This window comes from Ischnura elegans, chromosome 4 (genome assembly GCF_921293095.1).
Source record: "Ischnura elegans chromosome 4, ioIscEleg1.1, whole genome shotgun sequence".
NCBI lineage: Eukaryota > Metazoa > Arthropoda > Insecta > Odonata > Coenagrionidae > Ischnura > Ischnura elegans.
Genome location: NC_060249.1, coordinates 117538033 through 117559359, shown reverse-complemented (window position 1 = coordinate 117559359; position 21327 = coordinate 117538033). Strand labels below are relative to the sequence as shown.

Sequence of the window (21327 nt, the reverse complement as noted above, 5' to 3'; positions counted from 1 at the left end):
ACGATGTTATTTGCTGTTTTGAAATTCTATTGATGACTCCAAAAGAGACTATGGAAGTAAATATTGTTCAGCGTCGTATCGCCAATAGAAACTTCTAGCAGTCAGCGATGTCCAACCACGTATATTAAATTGCATGAAAAATGTGCACTTTCAAGAAAGTTTGATATTGATCTGCGATTTTCCACCTGCTCGAGCACCATGTTACCGAGTTGTTGCCGAATTGAGCGGTATCAAACGACCTTTTCGCCTTGTGGTCCACTTCCCTCTCTACGCCTGGGTCCAGCTGTCTTGCATAGTTACTTGCCCGCGTCATTGTGAGGCTGCGATGACGATTTTATTTCTTCGTAACTTTTCCATCAATACATTTAATTTTTTGGCGTAGTTCTGTGTGATTTTTTTTAAATTTAGCAGTCATTCATAGCCCTTCTTGCAAATTTTTTTACCCCCCGCGATAATTTGTTAACGCACATGGACCTAGTGTCTACTTTTATTCTTTAGATACTCCCTCTGATATTTTACGATTTATTTTTCATCAGGATGATAGGAAATCACAGTTTATTCGTAAAATATTATAATTTTAAAGCGTTGGCCTAATTATGTGCACGTAATAATATCAAATCGGAACTGAGTTGTTAGTTCATATAACGTATCAAAATGTCACCAATCACAAGTATCCTTGATTTAAAGTTTCCCACTTGTTCGCTAAAAATTTAAAAGGATCCCTCTTTTGTCGATAGCATGGGCTCTTTTTAAACCCAGCATTGGGTTCTCTTTCACTTACAAGTGCTGCTCTCCGGAATTAAATGGCAATTTGGAGAGAACAACAGCACGTGAGTCTTTCAATGAGTTTGCTCCTCTATTTTCTTACCTTTCAAGTGAAGTGTGTGGCACACAGAGCTATTGCTTACACAGACCACGGGCGTCAAACAGAAACGTTTGCATGTCGAAGGATGAGGTTTTTTTGTTCACGGGTCCTTCTTCTAAATATAAAACTTCGAGAAATCGGTCCAGTTCCTTGTCTCCTTTGATTTACGGTGGCATCCGTTGCCAAAGGGCAATTAGTTCTACCCCCCCCCCCCACTCGATTTAATCGCATCCCGGGATTCTGCCCTTAACTCCATAAATTGCCCCTCGGTAGACAAAAAAATCTAATTGCCTCGCCCAGACAAAACAACGTCCTAAAGTCTCCTTGACGCCCGTGTCGCTCAGCAGTCAGTCACGTGCTGACCTCGAATTACTATGGTTATTGTCGTGTTTTCGGAAATGGAAGTGGATACGCGACAAAATCAATGTTCTGTTCTTCTCTATAAGAGAGAGGTACGAGAGGATTGGTGACTTTTCTGTAATTTTCTAAAGAAAGCTCATTACTTCCGCACAGTGGCGTGACTAGGCATATGCTTTGGGGGGGGATGGGATGGCCTAGGGTGGAGACCCCTACCCCCCCAGGCAATATGGAATCCGGTAAAACCTTTGAAAAAACGACATGCCTGGAAATACATTTAACATAATTTGGGCGATTTACATTTAACTTTAAGCAGATGCAGTTATTGTACGTCAAAACTAGACAATATTTTTAAATAGTTTTTTTATTTGTCTGAGTCTTTGGGGGGGAATCTAACCCCTCATCCACCCCCCCTCATAGTTACGCCACTGCTCCCGCATAACTGGTATTTTTTCGTGACGTGTTACTTGTTTAAATATTATAATCTCACCGTTAAATTATCACGGCGCACGTACTACGTATACGCTAGTCAACGTTTGCTCAAATATGAAAATTGGACCGGATTTTCTCGGACGATAATTCATTATATTTTGACACAAAGGTAAATGTTGATACTCTATCATCAGCAATGTAGATTTTTCGTAAAATAGGTTACAGTTGAACTCATTCAAACTTCTCAACCTTCCGCAAATTCCCTTTTTTTGTCAACGGCTGGTATTCCAAGGTCCTTTGATCTCTCGATTGTTCAATGTTGGAGATAGATCTTCAGATTTCCATGGGAAGAAGAAGCCGTAGCCATTATTATGATTAATTTGTACGCATTTTAATTTCCATATCGGTATCGGTGGAACATAAACTTCGATAATAATAAACACTGACTTTCCCGGCGAATGGACTTGGTAAAGAGTTCTCGGGATCGCCACCGGGTCAGGAACTCCATATCTGCCAACGTTTCGATGTCCGACTCGGTCATCGTCCTCAGGGCTGTGAATGATTGTTCATTCACAGCCCTGAGGACGATGACCGAGTCGGACATCGAAACGTTGGCAGATATGGAGTTCCTGACCCGGTGGCGATCCCGAGAACTCTTTACCAATAAACACTGACGTTATCCTAACACACGGTAGTATGAAGATGTAGACGCGAGGAATCTTTTCAGCCGCTAAGGAATGAGATCGTTCATCAAATTATTTTTCTCTATTGATTTTGATCGAATATTAAAATAAAGAAACACTTATTTTTCCGTTTTTGGATCCTTCGCCAACTCCTTCGGCTATTCGCTGCAAAAGAACCGATGGCCCTCCCATATAAAAGTCGATGATGTCACGCAGTCCTGCCGAGCGTGTCACCGTTTCCTCGTCACTCTTTGGTGGCGAGAATCGGTTTTTTGTTGTTATCACTCTCTCCCAAGTCATTTCATCCGACGGCGAGAAATATTTTTTCTAAAACCAAAGTAACAAAAATTCTTGAACTTATGTTATTCTGGAGTAGAAAACTGAAATTCTTGAATTTTATTTACTCTCCTTACTAATCGAGTATTCACCAAACGAAACATTTCTACATGACCATCATGGCTACCCTTGAATACGATTATTCTCCATGTGCGGCCTGTTCTTTGCATTCCCATCACTCATTATATTGGATTTTTTGCCACTAAATTTTCGATTTGTTTTGAAATAAACTTCTAGATAATTTTAAAAAGTCATCTCGGGCGTTGTTCCGAGTATTTTTTCACTTTCTTTTTGAATTAGATCTTCAAACAAAGAAATAAATTTGTTAAGCCTGAATCACACGATCATTTTTTCGTCATTTTCGAGTGATCACTCGGAAATTATCGTCGCGCACAATTGTTTTTCGCGATCACTCCAATGGTGAGGATTCCCATCCCTTTTTTCATCACTCGTCTGAACGCGTTCTCCGTCGCTGAAACTGTCACTGAAACACCATATCAACCAATAAGAAGGCATGCCCGTGTGGAGCGATTGAAGCGCAACGTTTGACAATCGTGGTAACGACATAGGTAAACATAAACACGTTATATATTTACTTGATGCGGGTCCTATGACAACGAGCTGTGATATCGGAAATGATACGAAAAGCGACGCGAAGGCGGGAGGGACCGTGTGATTCAGAAAAACTCGAGCAATCGATTTTCGCGACTGGAAAAGTGGAGTCATTAAGAAGGATCGATCACTAATAAGGGTGGAACAAATAATCTTGTGATTCAGGCTTACCATTCGAAATTTGCTATAGTTCAGTTGGATTTATTTCACCCAATAGTAGCCCATAATCATGACTCTTGAACGCCATTTCTTTTTAGAGAAACTATTAATGCACCAAGGATGAAAGTAGCCATGAATGAATTAACACTCTACTTAGGTGGGAATTTTCCAAGGTGAATTACACCCTTGGTATGTATTTGCAATCGTGCGCGTGACGAAGTCACTTGTTTCATGCAGTGCTTTAAATTTCAATATCATATATAAAATTCAATTCAATAAATATATAAAATTCCATCTGAGATAAGCGGTTGAGAATGAAGTTGTAAAAAATCTTGGAGCTAACAACCCACGAAGTAGAGACTGGTTGCACTGGAGAGAACGATTGGATTTTTGAATGCTGCTTAAAATAGATTGTAGATAAATAACTTTTACAAAATATGCAGGATAAATACGACGCCTTCTGAATTCGATTTCCTGTAATGTAGTGTATCGAAAACTTGTTTCAGCACTATATGTCCTCCATAAATCCCAGCATAAACATTTTTCCGAGTTGCTTAGTAGCCTGCTTTGCTACTGACTGAAATGTCCTGGGCTTAAATCCTGTTTGAAGCCTTGGGACAGCCCCAAACAAAATCATCGAAGTGCGGGGTGACCCAGAGAAAGGGATCCCCTTCCCCGACCCTGAATGTGTGAAATTCACACACTTGTGGCTTAATTCGAGGTGAGCTCTACCCCAAGAATCAAATCCAACCTTCGAGCTGAATCACTGAGTGAGTGGAACACTTTTCCTAGTGGTCATTTGCTTATTTTTCCATGTAGAGTGGTTAATTTCTATAAAAACTGTTCAAACTTGTTTTGTCCTTTTGTTTATTTTTTTTCTGGGTCCGTATTGAATCGCATCTATTTGTTTAATCCTAAGCTACGCCGAATTTTACTTACTACCCCTGTGGCCGTGTAAACCCGAGATAATTTTTAACCTCGACAAAGACCCGCCTCCACTTTTCTCTGTATTCCTTCATTTCAATTTCAAGTCTTCTTACATCATTTAGTAATTGGTCTCATCTTTGATTTCCTGGAGGTATTCTACCAGTGGGCCTACCATAAAAAATCTGTTTTCTCATGCTAGTGCTGTCCCTTCTCTGTATGTGGCCCAGTCATCTTAATTTGTAGAATTTCATTTCACTATTTAAAGCCTATTTGTTATCGGGCAGAAGTATTGCTTGTCGTCTCTATTTTGGTCCGCGTTCGTGTATTACGAGGGTAATTATATTTTTCTTATCAACCTTGATATTGTTATTGGAATTGCCCTTCAAATGTCCAATGATAGAGAGGCTTTTCCCTCCCCTACGTGGTTCCGACCTTGGACCCTTCAGTATCCGAACTTTTTCATGTTCATTGCTCTTCGTGTGTATTGAAGGCGCTGCTCTTTGAAGAGTCTCCTGCAGGATCAAAAGAGACAAGATTTATTTTTACATTAAGACATTTAAGATTTTTTACGCTTTGGTAAATGAAAATGAAATGTTTTGAGCCTTTGGACCCCTGGCACAAATACGGCCACACAGTGAGAAACCAATAAAACATTGTTGCGTGATCAACATCAATCATGTATCAATTTTCCATAAAATTTACTCTGAACTTTTTCTCTCTCTGCTTTACTGCCTTACCACATCATAAAACATGATGGCCTGATGCATAGGCGGATCTAGAGGGGGCAACGGGGGCACGTGCCCCTCAGACCCTTAAAAAATATGCAAGATTTTTAATACGGTCCCGTTATCATTGCGTTCGTTTTGTATTACGGGGTATCCTTGTGCCCCCCAGAACAAAATCCTGGATCCGCCCCTGGCCTCATGAAGACAATCGTCGGAGAACAAATGGGTGGGAAGATAGGTATAAGAAGGCCGAGATTTGGTTGGATTGGACAGGTTTCGAAGGTTTTAAACGGAAATAAATACGCAAATCACAGAAGGTGAGCAGATAGGAGAGCAGAGTGGAGAACTGCGCAGTATTAATTTCCCTTTTGTTCACTTACGATGATGTTTTGAACCATGTAAATTAGAAACCACTTTTAAATAGTCACACTTAAACTATTAACCGATTAATGTCTCGTCTCCTATTCCCGCTATCAAAGTAACATTTCACAGACTTTACTCTTCCTTCTACGAAAATAAAGGGTAGATCTTCAGAAAATAAGGGGTAAATTTTTAAATTTCTGGCGATTTTTGGAGAGTCCGATGGCCAAACATTTTTTATTGTGTTATTATATATTCCCCTGAATTGTGGTAAAATTTTCAACTGTATTCATTAATTACCTTGTCCTTGGCAGCCGGTAAGGTTAGACGTGTTTTTATGGGCTCGGGATTTACGGCTCAATATTCATTTCTTGTTGAATTTTTGGCCAAAAACATTAATTGTGAAATTTGCCCCAGCCTCCATATTCGCCAGGCATGGCTCCGTATGAATTTTTTCTATTTCCAAAAATTAAGAGAACCAAAAGGGTCTTCGCATGGATGACATAAAAAGAAATCGCTGATAGGGATGAAGGCTATCCGAAATACCGAGTTTGAGAAGTGTTTCGAGGATTGAAAGAAGCGCTGGCACAAGTGCATAATATCGGATGGGGACTATTTTGAAGGCGACAACATTAATGCAGACGAACGAATGAATATTGGTTTCTTATATACTTATAATTCCCGTTATTTTCTGAACACACCTCGTAATAGAGGGGGTTTTTATGTATGTATTAAGTAATGTCTTAACTCTCTGGACAAAGAAGATATAATTACGTTAGAGAAATCTTTTCTCAATAATGGCAATGGATGCCGAAACCTTAGTTGGTCAAGAATTTGAAGCATGGAAAGATGTTGTTGAAGATTGTTGTTTGTGACGAAATGGACCAAAATAGGTATGAGAAAGGAAGTATTTAATGATTACAGACGGTTGTTGCAGTGTGAATCTAGAATTAAGGAAGTGACTGTTGAAATGTTATGTGTGAAGTGCCATTTTTTATGGATGCGAAACATGGAACTTTAGAAGAGGATAGAATAGGATCAACAATTTTGAGATACAGTTGTGTAGGTTAGAGAGAGTGAAAAGGGAAGATAAAAAGATAAATTAAATGCCGGGAAGAGTGGAAGAGGAGACAATAGCATTGGAAACCATGCAAGAGAGGAATGGGAATAGGATGGAGCACATTTTGTGAGGAAGAGTTATTTAAAAAATACAGCAGTCGAGGGCACTGTGGAAGGAGAAATGAGAAGCGGAGGAAGAAGGTTGAAAATGAGTGACAAGGTGAGGTGTAAACAGAAGTTTCAGGAAAACAGAAGGCGACGACACGGGACAGGAGGAGATGGAGACAACTTTGGGACCTGCCAGTAAACAGTTGATGATAATGATGATAATAACCAAATTCCACAAATTTTATCTCGTTCCACTCTTACGAGGGGGGACCAAAAAATATCCGGACGGAAATCGCTGCGCGCGTTAGTCTAATATTTTGGGCTTCTCCCACTAGATGGGTGTTATTTCATCATTTCTGAGTCATTATGCAAAATGGCGTGTCTTTAGACGGTTGTAGCGAGCACCTATGATCCTTCGAGCACCTATGATAGTTTACATCCGAAGAGTTTTCTGACCTCTTCGATTCTTGAAAAGGCTTACATTCGAGAACATCGTGCGGTGTTGAAATTTTGCTCTCTGCTCGGTAAAAGTCAGTCGGACACGGTAAATATGTTGTCTACAGCTTATAAAGAACACGCTTTAAAAATAACTCAAGTGAACGAGTGGTATTGGCAATTCAAATGCGACAACATGTCGATCGAAGACATTCAACGCCCGGACCGGCCTTCTAGGCCCAGAACTGATGAAAATGTGGAAAAAAAGCTCTTACTCTTGTGTACGAGGATAAGGGGCGTACTATTGACGGACTTGCTGAACAATCTGGTCATTTGCCGGCCTCAGTGGCGGAGGGGTAAAGTCCTCGCCTGTCAAACCGGAGGTCGCGGGTTCGAGTCCCGCCTGGGTAAGTTACCTTTATCCAGGGCGTGGGCGTGTGTGAATGTCCTTCATTGTTAATCGTTAATTCCCCATTGTAAAGGCCATAAATGTGCTGTTTATGGGGCAATGGAAATACATAAAATAAATAAATAAAGTCGTGGAGTTCATTACAGCGAATTATAGCTGAAGGTTATCAAATGAGACAAATCGCACCGAAATTCATCCCCCACTTGTTGCCTCCTGATCAAAAGTGGCACGTGTTGCCGTGACTTGAGTTTGTGGTAAAAAAAATTGCATGATATTGCTTCCTCAACCACCCCACTCACCAGATCTCGCACCTCTTGAGTTTCTTTTGTTAAGCAGGATGAAAATGGTGATGAAAGGAAAATATGTTGGTCATATTACGGAGGCGAAAAGAAAGTCGAAGGCGGCGCTGCAAGACATCGGAAACGACGAGTACCAAAGGTGTTTCGCGTAGTGGAAAAAACATTTTAACCGATGTATCAGTGTAATTGGAGAGTAATTCGAACCCTCCCTCGAATAAACATTCGCTTGTTTTGAAATGTGAGGAACTCTTATGGATGAACACATCATCTACATTCACATAATAACCCGCAAACCACATCAATTGGCGGGGGATGTTAGGACACCTACCGTGTGAATTAATAAAAATGAAATGCTCTAAAGGAATTCCACCCAGCATCTGTTTAAGTCCTTTATTGTTCCTAGGAAAAACTAATTCCCATACTTCTTCATTATATCTCTTAATTTATCGTATTGGTTGGACCGGGAAATATAGTGGGGTCCTAATATGATGTCCCCCGCGTCGCTCTGAAAGATATCAATTCTCAATTGCTCAAGCAATCTTAAGCCCATCTGACACTTTTCAATTTGTTGGTCGATAAAACGGCGTGCAATATTGTTTAAAATATAGGCTGTAACGTACCGTATGACACGTATGATTATTTACACCAATATTGGCCGGAATAGTTTTCTAATGTCCCGCTAGAGAACGCCATTGTATTTCGATTATTTTACGTTTTATAAGCATTCGTGTGATTTTTACGCTTCAATCAATAATGAAACAACTTCTTTCGTCCACATTTTTGAAATTTCAAGCGAATTCTCGGAACAAAGTCAATTTGTTTTTCAGCCAAACCGAAATTTTTGCAAAGAGTTTCTTGTTTTGGCCACTAGGAGTCAACAATACTGACCTCTGATTGAAGTATGACTATGACTTGGAGATTGGCTGCCAGAAAATAGAACCTGTTCTAATTCCAAATTGGGCGAGAAATTGTGTCCAATTATATGAAAATGATATTGGAATAGAAATTATTTTGTGTTAGTTAGACCACAATCCAATATCCAATTTGGCCAATAAATAGGGAAGTTCAAAGCACTGCAGGAACAAGTGACTTTGTACGCAGTCACGCGCACGGGTGCAAAGTTAAATACACCAAAAGATGAAGTTCGCCATGAAGAATATAATATATACTTTATATATTACATTTTTATTTAAATATAAATAATATAAGTGAACTTCTTCCTGCCCTAGGGTGGGCACATAGGAAAATTTAGCGGTGGAGATAAACGAAAAATAAAAATCAAAAGTAGTGTAAGTTCCCTACTTTTGATTTTTATTTTTCGTTTATCTCCACCGCTAAATTTTCCTATGTGCCCACCCTAGGGCAGGAAGAAGTTCACTTATATTATTTATAATGCTCGTGTGAGTTTATTTCAAACGTGTGTAAATATAAATATATATTTTTTCATGGCGAGCTTCATCCTTTGGTGTATTTAAATTGGGAAGTGTCATACGGGCTTAAGTCTTGCGAGCATCCTCCGCGACATCGATGAAGAAGGAAACGCACCCATTTTATTGATCCCTTGCTTTGTCCGATGATTCGTTTCCCTTGAGTGCCAGAAAGGGACTGGGACACTCTAAGCAATCGGATCCTTTTGATTTCTAGCCAAGCCTCCTCCCGAGGAAATTTTCCTATTATTAAGTCCCCTTGTAAGCAGTGCCTGCCCTTTCCGCCATCAGAATGTCACATGTCCACGACAACAGGGGCTAACGCCAGAGAACCCCACAACAATGGTCGCATCGGCCTCCGCGCGTGAATGGTTATCCAACAAACCCGCGCTAATTGTGTGTCACATCACGGATACTTTGGGGGAGGGGGAGATTGTGAGAACCCCCCTCCCCAACCCTCCGAACCCGGAATAAATCCAATTCGCCCCGCATTCTGTGATTGGAGAGGAGTGATTGGGTTGAGCACGTCTCCTGACCTCTCAAAAATATCCCAGATACTATCCCCGTGGCTTTCTGGCCTGCTCTTCTAAGGTCTCCGCGTGTTCCTTGGCGGTGGAAATATTCCGCGATGGTGTGGAAGGAAGGAATTTTGGAACGCGTTCGTTCCAGAGATAGACAAAGCACTTTCTTGCCCCACACCCAAGGAGGCTTCGTAGGAGAGGTCCTAGTTCATCCCGCAGAAGCTTTTTTTATGTCGCCAATGGGTTTGCATTTTAATAACTGATGAGTCGTTCGCGATTTAAGTAATCACCGAGTGAATCAAATTATTCATGACTAATCGAGCTAAAAAAAAGGCATTCATCATTACTTACACTATAGGCAGTGGCGGACACAGATGGGGGGCGCAAAGGGCCCCTTGTGGGGCCGCCCGTATTGCCAAACACAGCAGAACCACAATTGTAACTTTTTTATATCATAAGATGGCATTGTCTTGAATATGTGTACAATCAATTTAATTAAAAATTTCTGAAGCTCTGCATGTGACTTGATTATTTTTTATTAATACGATAAAAGTAAAGGCAACTCAAGATATCTTTTGCGCCCCCCCCCCCCACCCTTGAGTTTTCAATGTATTCGCTACTGAATTTAGGTGTCATCAAACTGATCATTACAACTACCTGTAATGCTCATATGGTAAACTCTTGGTATTACTGATAAAATATATTCCATGCATAGAAAATTTGAAGTTTGGCATCAAAAGAAATTGAGTGATTTGCACGTTATGAGGTTATGCACACAGTTAACTACAATACTCGCCTAATTATGTATATTTTATGATTCTTTAATAGATTAAACTTGTTTTTCTCCATTTTTTTTCGTTTGTAAGAGGGTAATTATAAATAAGACACCAACTTTTGCAGTGTCACATAATTATATTTGCCTTTAGTGGGGCCGTAAACACAGACTCGCTGCGATGTTAATAACAACATGAAATCTTGCTGTATGATCAACGCTTTCGGGGACTAAAGTGAAACCTATCTGATTGCAATCTTATATAATGTCTATTTGCCGTGAATATAGGCTTTGGACTTGTTTATTTAGCTGAACGAGGAGCATCTATTCATCGTCTTATAAGTCATTAGAAACATTGCTCGATTTAAGAAGGGTATAATTTACGGCAGGAAATATAATTCTTGAACAGTTCTCAAGTATCCATTTAAGAGTCTCCCTTTATCTCCACTGATCCTACTTTCTAATTTCTTGGAAAGACTGGAATTTTAATTGCGGTGATCAGCCGTCAATCATTCTGTCATTCCGCTAATTCGAGTCCTATTATTATCTCCCATCTTTGAGTTCCTATCAATCACAGAGTAAGTCGCTCTCACGGATTGATGATGAGTCTACGATTCCTTGAGAACCACAAGTACAAAGTGTGCAAAATCAGTTGATTGAATCACTCTAGTGACTGGATTCATTAATATCGAATCTTTGAAAGTAACGACTTCGCTCATTTCTAACTTTAATCGGTATTCATAAATTTCCGCAGGACGGGGATAATTTCAGAGATTTATGCTCAAAATTTTGCAGTTTAACATATTTAAAACCGAGAGGAAAAGCATTTAGAAGTTTTGAATTTGATAGATTACTGCAAAATATCAATGCCGGCTAACACCCCCAATTATACGTAGCTTCTCTCCTCGTAAAATTCGGAACTTTTCGTATTTCGAATTCTTTTTCGTAAACCAAGTGAAAATAAGAAAAAAAAACTATTTATAAAAACGAGTAATTCATTCTTGACCGAGTGAATGAAGCTATATTTCATATCCATGTTATCTTTTTCGGCTAAAATTTTAACCATTTGGTGAGTCATTGTTCAATAAAGAGAGTTATCTTATTGACCTCTAAATATCTCCGTGGACTACTTCTTGGAGTATATAATATACTGACATGTTAAAATAACATCTCTTAATAATATCTTTTAGATAAAAAAATAAAAGCCCATAGTTTCGTAACTGTCCTGTTTTATTTTCAAGAAAAAAGTATGCAATATATCAACGATTAAGTGATATAAAAATGTAGAAGGCTACAAGTCCTCTCTCATATGAATTAAGAGAGCAAAAATAATATACAATAAATTATGAAGTAAATAAAAAGAAAAAAAGCAAAATATGAATAATTTAACGGAAAATAACTTAGAATTCTTACGGTTACCTTCTATATAGACCGAAGCCGAAGCGCCTCGAGGGAGGGGAAGGGGGGTGGGGGCTTCCCTTCCAACTTTGCCCGCGACGACTTCGAAAAGAAATTTGATACTCATGATAAATTTGATACGGGTCGCTGGAACAGGGGTCGCAGTCGGAGTTGATATGTGACACCTAAATTGTGGCGAGCCAATTAAAAATATTAGAAACCAACTTATGAGGCCCGTGTTCCTGTCCCATGCGCTGAAAAAATAGGCCTGTGAATGCGAAGCTCCTTTTCAGTGTACACGGTGTACACCTTTTTCCGAAATTGCTGACGATATTATTTACATTATATATATGCAGGCATTTTGTCCAAATCAAGTCACCGACCTAATTGGCGGCCATGTAAAGTCCTCGCCTGCCAAACAAGAAATCGCGGGTTCGAGTCCCGCCTGGTTAGGTTTCCCTTATCCAGAGGTTGGTTTTTCGTGTAATTAATTGTTAAATTTTTTGAAAGCCCAATATAATGGCTCAATATGAGCTGTATTCGGTGTTTGAAAATAAAACAAATTTTTAAAAAAAGCGAAACGGAAGGGAAAACGAGTGGCATACGAATAATGGAGAGGTTTCTCATTTTATATATACTTACGCGAAATATATTCAACTAACATAATAAATTATTAATAAAAATGTAACAATATATTTCAGCTAGCTTGCTTGAAAGTAACACTTGGAAGCGAAAAACAATGGTTACTAAAGTTACAGCTAGAAATATTTTTTTTGTTAACACCGATGAAAAGAAGCAATAAAACAGAATATGATGAAAAAAATATGTTGGGAGAGCCGAAACCTGCATTTCAAGACATAAGTAGCAGTTAATTAATAGTCGGTAACCGGTACGATTATAACGTGCTTGGATTTTAGGGGGTACGCCGTACCGGCCCAACTACAGCGCTGGATATAACACTCATCATAAATCATCTCGCAAGTATCTTATATTTTGAAAATTGCGATTGAAAACACGAAATTATATATGAACCATTATAAATTAACATACATACTTAAATCATAAGAAAACATAAAGAATAAATTCACCAGCCCTACAACTAGTTTTCATTTGCATTCAAGGGAAAAGTTGACCCCTTGATCATCACTGAATCTTGGCATTGATGCTATTATGCATGAGGATGTGTGGTTTAGAAGCCCTTGAAGGTCCACTTAAAATTTTTTTCTCCCCCTGATGTGTCCCCTCTGGGTATGATTATTTTTTGCGTCTAGCCCTTTCATAACTAGGATAAAGCTGGTGGCCACATATCTTGGCAGTCTTACGAATAATTTTGCATAGAAATTATGTTAAATTGCAATCAACAATCGGCGAATCTTCTTAGCTTCTTCTAGCGTCAGTTCATTTTTGAGTGGTAGGTATCTATTTTCCTGCATTTCTGTAATAACCGTTTCCCTCGGGTGGGGTGGTCGTGGTCATTTCCATGATTATCTTCGCTGTTGTGTCATTCCCTTACGAGCGCAGTGTAGATGTGGCTAGCAATATCTCAGCTGCTGATTCTTTTTCAAATCAGTCACTTTTAATGCTCTTATTGTTAGACCTATCACTAGGCCTCTTAAATGTCTTTATTAGGACTTTCTTTGCTGCTTTACGCAGAAAAAAACAGGAATTAAACAGCAATAGTGATATAAAATCGCCTTGAAGAAAAGTGAAGCTGATACGAATACTTTAAACAGTAATAGGTTACAACCTGAGCAAGGAGTCTCAAGGAGATTATTATGCATGTGAGCTGGGTATATCCGTCTGTAACCAACATCGACGTTTTTTTCAAAATGCGTGGGCATTGCGGTAAGATATGGGTTGTCTAAGAATAAGACACTATTTCCTTGCAGCCGTGCGCTTTCCGAGACAAGCGTCTGACTTGCCAGCGTAATCGTGGAGTCCGTAATATAAATCTCATGAATAAAATCGTAATTTTCACATTAAAAAATCCAAAAATAGCACTTATATGGAATTAAAAATGTATGAAAGAGTAGAAACCTGTAATTTCGTCTCATCTTTAGCGAAATATCCTCAATTATAACTTAGGCTGAACAAATTTCCGCATCTAATCATCGCGTCGGGTGGTGGGACACTCAGGCATATTACTTGATAGGAGAAGTGGGGTGGCAGGTTGGTGAAAGATTTCTCTTTTGAGAATTAAAGTTGATAATTTGTTTTGTAATGCGGTGTAAACCTATGCGTAGCAATGTGAAAAACATGAAGTTTTCCTCTAACCACGTTATCAATACGTGAAAAATAAAACATTTTAATCGTTTGATAAAAAAATAATACAAACTATCAATATAAAAGAAATTTTTACTATTGCGGATTCTAAATATATTCATTCTTGTTATGGTATCCTTAAAAATTACTCATTTTAAAACAAAACGCTACTGTACACATATACTTGAGAAAAATTTCTCAAGAGATAGGAAAACATTTTTGTGATAATTTTTTGTTAATTTGACAGACGAAGAAAACATGTGACCGGCCGACTGGCGGTGTTGCTGTTGAGGGGAGGGCATCCGCGCTGTGGAGGGGAGGGCCAGTAGGGGAGGCAAAGGAGTGAAGGATTACTCGCGGAAGAAAGAAAGGTGTTTAGGATGACTCGAAACGACTGCGCGTTATCGAAAAACTGGCTGCAAGGCCTCACAATTTCCCAAATTGTAGCTTTGATTTACAACATGTGGCATATGTGACATGTGTAGCCTTTGCTTGTAGTTGAAGGATTATATTTTGCTTTGGTCGGTAGAATTTTCTTAACGTGATTTTGCGCCGTTGTGATGGTCATTGAAAAAAATCGAAATTCGTGAAATTAAGCGACAAATATCTCCTGTAGGAAACCTGATAAAAGACCCGTCTTCGTCTCAAGGCACATATTTAACCTTTATTACCATTCTGAGTCAAGAAAACGCTTTGTACCTATGACGAGCGAGGCACAAACTGGTTAATAGAAAGGGTCTGCAACGCCTTCCGCGACCGTGCTAGGGCGCCCCCTTAAATAATGGTACATAATGAATTTTGATTTTTAATTTTGATTGTTTGGTTATTATCCCACTCTAAATTATTTTTAAATATGATTGCAAACTTAAAAAAAAAAATTCTTTAATTTTTTTGCATGTTTATTCATTCAAATCTTTATAGCTGAACAAAACATTTCCGAATTGTTGGTGGTACGTGTTTTTTATCAAAAACATTTATAATTTGAGGCATATTTTTCAAGAAATAGTCGAAGCAGAAATGATTTATAAAAATATATTTTGGATTTTATTTCTTTGACCTGCTCGGCTTTCGTTGGAAGCATCGGTGAAACAGCAGTATTAATTATTCGCTCCCGTTGTTCTCCCTGTCCGCAGGTTATTCGAGAAAGTGGTGGTGTACTGCGACACATTCATCAACCTCATCCCGCTCTCTTTCGTGCTGGGATTCTACGTTGCTTACGTGGCATCCAGATGGTGGCAGCAGTACATGGCCATACCATGGCCTGACAAGTGAGCTACTTACCTATGCATGCAATACCGCACTCTCGATTGTAGTACCGCTTTCTATTCTTAAGTATTTCTATCAATATGGTCATTTTCACTTAAAAAAAGAGATGATACAAATATTTATACATAAATGAGATTATACGAATGATTAGAGTGAAAAATATTTTGAAAACAATAAATTGTATTCATTTTTGTTCTCTGTAGACAAGCTTCAATCTGGTTTAAATAACTTCTTTGATGAAACACCCGCAATCAATGCACGTTCTCAAATTCAAAAATTTTATAATGGAATACCACCATGTAAGAAAAAAAAATTTTATTGATTAGTCGTTCTCTCATGAAACCGATGCGAGAAACGCAATGCAATAAAGAGGATTATTTATTTCTTAAAAATTTTCTGACATAGATTATGAAGTATCTTATTTTACTATTTTTAATATGCCACAATGTCTTTAAGCTTCGCTTGAGGTGTAAAGCAATTGGTATTCAATTTAGAGCCTTTGATTACAAAGTTTGAGTGCTCTTAATTATTCCTGAATAGGATCAAGTTTATCACTGCCTCATTACTGGTTACCTGAGAGCTCAAGGTTTGGAAGCGAAAGCTCAATTTTTGTAATCAATAATTTTTGCTGCCTACTTGACGATGTCTCCCGTTAAGGTTTCTATTGCATGATTCACTCTAATTATAATATTATTGTGTACATACACCACTAATTTTAATCTCGTATGACATTATTATCACTCTATTCATTTCAAAGTGAGTCTCCACGACACTGCTTCATCAGATCGGTACAAATCTCTCTCCTCTCGAGTTATGTTGACAATAATTGCGCTAAATTTGGTAAATGATTGATGTGGACCGAAATTTGATGCTTTTTGGATTTTGAGACGGTGCAAAGGACCACACGCTGTGGAGATTACGTCTTTTCTGAAACCATTTCCCGTTCAATTATTGAAATTATGGTTCATCGCCAGTCATGGTTACAGCAATTCGAAGATTGGTTTGACGCAGCTCTCCATTTCACTTCTCTTACCATCTAGTCTGTTTAGAAAGGGGACTGCATAGAGAAGGCGCAATTCCTTCCCGTAGAAGGCTGATTTCTGTTGCCACTTCGGTCGTATTTTAATCGATTTTCAAAAATGTCCGCGGCGCGGTGATGAGTGCAATGCGATCCGATTTTTTTCCAATATTTTACAGTATAATGTTTGCCACTGCGAGGAATGGCACTGAAAATTAATTAATTTGATAAATCACATCATCATGAAGGTAAATTTCGGTTGACACCACTAATTATACCAAATTTTTTCTCCGTGAAACTCGGATCAATATGTTCGTCAGCGACGCGAGTGGCGACTTTTATAAACACGTATAAATGTGAGGTGGATGACAACACATTTAGAGGCAGACTTGAGAATCCTCTTTTGAAATATCCGTGCTGTTTACACTAACGTTATTCTCCCATTTAAAATCCTTCATCACGTGCTCTATGTATCTCATACGAAGCCTTTCACTTCTGTTTTTCCCTTCAACTTGTCCTTGAATGATTACACAGGCCAACAAAAAAATTTGTTTGAAAACTTTTTTTATTTTAATAGCAGATCTTTATAGATTTTTATGTGGTGAATCCAAACCTGGCCTTAGTTTTTTATGTATCACCCATAGTTTCCAAGCAATATGTATTTCATATTTAGTCTAATACCCCTGTACGGTATACAGGGAAATTAATGAAACACTGTGTTACATCATAAAATTGTTTGTATTTACTGTTCACCACATCGTGATAAAATTGTTTGTATTTACTACAGCGTGATAATACAGGGTTCACTTGTCAACTGGAATTGGTCTACATTTTCTTTCCCTTTTTTCCTTGATGCTTCTTTTGTTGCTTATTCTGCGATGAATCGCTTGCTGAACTTCTCGGTGAAGTACCAAGAGTAATCCCCCATTACCTTCGTTCATTAGACCTACTTTTTCAAATTTATTATAACTATAAAAAGCTGTTAAATTCTAAAAATATTGCTTGATTTCATAAATTTAACTGTAAAATGTGAATAAATGGTGGGTGATACAACTTGAAAACCATCATATTTAGATTCAGCAACTTTAAAAACCTAAGAATAAGGTATTTTCAGTAAAAAAGTTTTTTCATTGTTGGCCGGTGTTTATCTCATCAGATCATTGTGTCTAATGATATAGCCGATTGAGCTGCCTCGTTTTCTTCAGAAAACTTCCCTGCATTCCTACTACTTCTCTTCTGCTTCCTATACTTAACGCATTACTCGCACTTTCTCGTGGTTAACACGATCGATCCATTTCATCGTCATCCATCTTCTACAACACCAAATTTCAATCCCTGTCTACCTTGACTCCTCTGCTGCTGTCACCGTCCATGATTCTCTAACACAAAGTATTTTAAATCGCCTAATGTACTATTTTACGCCGAAAATTTTATGAAATAATTGTTTCCTTGAAATCGGTCGCTCAAACCGTGAGATTTTTTCTCTTTCCCGATGGTGGCAGTATTATCATGGCACTAAGCATAAATGCACCCTGTAATATTTTTGCATGTGTTTTCAAAAGTTGTTCAAATTACCTAATGCATAAGTACTAGGATATAATAATTAATATTAGAGAATAATTTATTCTTTCAAAAAAAAAAAACAAATTTATTCATGCAATGCCTATTAACATATTTGGAAGTTAAGTGCCCGATTTGACAAAAAACGTGTTTTAGGGTACCGACAGGCAATGGTGGATCTATGGGGGGGTAACCAATTTACACTAGATAGAATTGTTATTCTTTCGGACCCCCACTACTGGTGGTTAGTTAACCCCCACTTAGCTCCGCGCCCTTGTCCCTATTCTGAATCCGCCACTGCCAACAGGTTTTATGTGCATTCTCAAATGATGAAAAGATATTTAATTATATTTAATAACATTTTAACTGAAAAAAAAACAAACCATTTTTCTTTAAAGTTAAACTTGACTCTGAAAACAAAATATCTCGTAAATTTTACGTATCTTTTGCGCAAGAGTAGCTCTAACAGCTTAGGATCTTTTTGGTCCAGCATTTATGGATAAATTCACCAAAAGAGTCTGATTGGTGGAGTAAGAGGGGATTGTTAAGTTCTGTAAATTACACAACCTTTACAAATATTGTTGCTAAGGTGGCATCGCGGAACGGGCACTCCTTGATACCGAGATCATGTGGGGGGCTTAGAAACATATTGGTGCACGTCAAAAATTAAAGTTTTTCAATAATTAAATTATAATAACTCGCAAAGAAGTTGGAAATGTGCTGAGGGCTCCCAGCATGTGCTGCTACCTGGCAGTCTCAAGTGTAACTATGACTTGCACCATTGTTATTTTGAGGTGGATTCACTATTTCGGAGTCGGTTGCCATGGATATATCAAAATCAACAAATCTTGACTTGCACCAATATGGGTGCTTTCCATTCATTGACACACGTCGACACAAGTCGACTTGCGTCGCGGTTTTCGTGTTCCATTCTGTCTGCGTTGCCGAATGTAGTGGCACAAGTCAACAAACGATAACGCGCAGGCATTGGAGAGTCTCAAACAGTTACCGCGAGTCGACACTAGTCGACGCGTGAGTCGCATGAATTTGGAAAGCGCCCAATGTTTCTCAGCTCTCTCCATGACATAGTGTGGCCCCGTGCGCATATCCACATGTGGGTGCGTGTGAGTGAGTAAAATGAGTGCGTGCTTGCGCGACGTGTGTCTGTGGCGCGTGCGTGCGTGCGAGAGCGGAGACACTGACTCAGCTTCCCCGCCCGATCAAGGTGCCGCCTCCCTCCCTCCGCAGGCTGATGCACTGTGTGGCGCTCTACGTGAACGGCGACGATGAGACGGGACGCATGGCGCGCCGCACCATGATGCGCTACCTCAACCTCTCCCTCGTCCTCGTGCTCCGCTCCATCAGCTCGGCCGTCAAGAGGCGCTTCCCCACCCTCGAGCACGTCGTCGACTCAGGTAACTCTCATTCTCTTACTTCTGCTAGCCTTATTTTCTCCTAAATTTTGCCGCCATTTTGATTTTTTTCCTTTTCGGGCACTTTGAAGTTCTTAAACGGGTTCCTCATGATATATCCAGTGCACATTAGAGATGAGCAAAATCTTTCTTTTCAAAGATTCGATCTTTATGAATTAAGTCACCGTGATCCATGGGCGTACTCTGCGAGGGACAGGGGGGGCTGCCCCTTATTGCAAAAGTCTTCAAGAAAAATCAGTACTGAATTGAAATGAAAGTATTCAACAAATTTTCTTTAAACCCACGAAAATGATGCGTATTAGTATAAGATAAGTAACTTAATATAAGATAAGTAAATAAAAGGAAATAATAACATAAAATAATGTAACAACTTGGCTTGCCCCCCCCCCTTGACCATCGCTTGCCCCCGCCTAGTTATGGTCCTGGGTACGCCCTTGCCCCTTGCCATGATCCTTTTCAAATATCTTTGCGAATGGCCCAATCGTGCAAGCTCGGAATGTTTCGTGCGGCGACGGAGACGGCGTCATGGGGACGACGACACTAGGGATGTGGGGTGGGGGGAGAGGGATGACCCGTTCAGATTACGATAGTCCCAGCGATCGTCCAACGATAGTTGGCAGAACTGGTTGTGTGAATGCATGTCCGGACAATTATTCACGTAGTTCCTAACGTTGCCACTTTACGACTGTTAGGCGCTGCGAAATCCGAAGAGGAAGCGACAAGAGAAGGACGAATTGTTGTGTAGCTCCCATCCAAGGAGGTTGTAAATATCTGGAGCCGCTGTATTAGAGTTTTAAGTGCGGTCAGAATTCCGCCATCTTGGTCTGACAATTTTCGGACATAATCTCGAACAGTGTACACATATAATCAAGTATTCTATTCCTTAAATCGCCTCTGATTAATAAAATGGAAATGCAACAATTACTTCTTGATTGTCATCGGAGTGTCCCGAATGTTCGTCATACTACTATGTATATAACACTGTCCATATAGTCACATCGTGGTGATAATATATCGTCGTGAACATACTTTCGTGCTATTATTGCGACCGGTCCGCTATCGTATGGTTTTCATTGCCTGTAATCTTATTAATTACCAGTATAAGGGCAGGGGGATGAATATTTTACACTTGTAAAATGTTATTTTCGGCTAAGCTAGTTGAATAGCGGAACCGTGGTCATTGACAATAATTTTTCCTTGGGAAAAGATATCCGAGGCATATTTTCACGAAGCCTTCCCATAATGATAGAAAAAAGGTTTACTGTTCGTTTACGATAGTTTATTTTAACGTAACCACAATCATGACCGAATATTTCACCAAATAGTTAGCATTTACTGTTATGGGATTATCAATGCTTTGGTCAAAGTAGGCGTGGATATCCTACCCAAGCACCCTCATTTCAGTCACACTGCGCTCAACGCTCGAAACCAGTGGTGCCCCCTCCAGTATGTACCTTTACAACCCCCTTGCTCCCATCGCTCTATTTTTTCGTAAATTTCTCCAAGAAAGGGAGAATATGGGTGGAAGAAAAATTATACATTAAATACACGTTGAACACAGTAAATATCGTAACCCTCCATACACCTCAACAGCTTTGCTAAGCATCAATTTCTCGTTCACTTTAGATTTCAGCACTGGAGGGCAGCACAGGTTTTAACCATCGCAGTGTGAATGCACAATAGTTCCAACGATCGTTGAGAAAATCGTTATCTGAACGAGGCAAGAGAGGCGGGAGAGTGAATGGAAACGAAAGACTGTCTCAAAAACCCTCTTCCCACCAGCCACCACGTGGTTCGTTAGGAAGGGTGGGAATGGAGGAAGGAAGGAATGGAATTATGCTAATTAGTAAAAGCAGGTATCAGGTTAGAAAAGGTAAAGGACAGGGAAAGACCATCACGGCGCA

At 39.3% G+C, this 21327-nt stretch overlaps 1 protein-coding gene across 2 annotated transcripts in view; it reads left to right on the top strand.

The window, feature by feature from the left end:
• The window catches only part of LOC124157945 (bestrophin-1-like), a 126930-nt gene that overhangs the window by 90710 nt on the left and 14893 nt on the right, over nt 1-21327 (top strand). The window contains exons 2-3 of one of the 2 annotated variants that reach the window (XM_046533053.1): nt 15280-15414; nt 19239-19405. In XM_046533053.1, the coding sequence (XP_046389009.1) occupies nt 15280-15414; nt 19239-19405 (302 nt within the window). Of the gene's footprint in view, nt 1-15279; nt 15415-19215; nt 19406-21327 lie in introns of those variants that run through there. The other variant, XM_046533054.1, reaches the window with a different exon arrangement.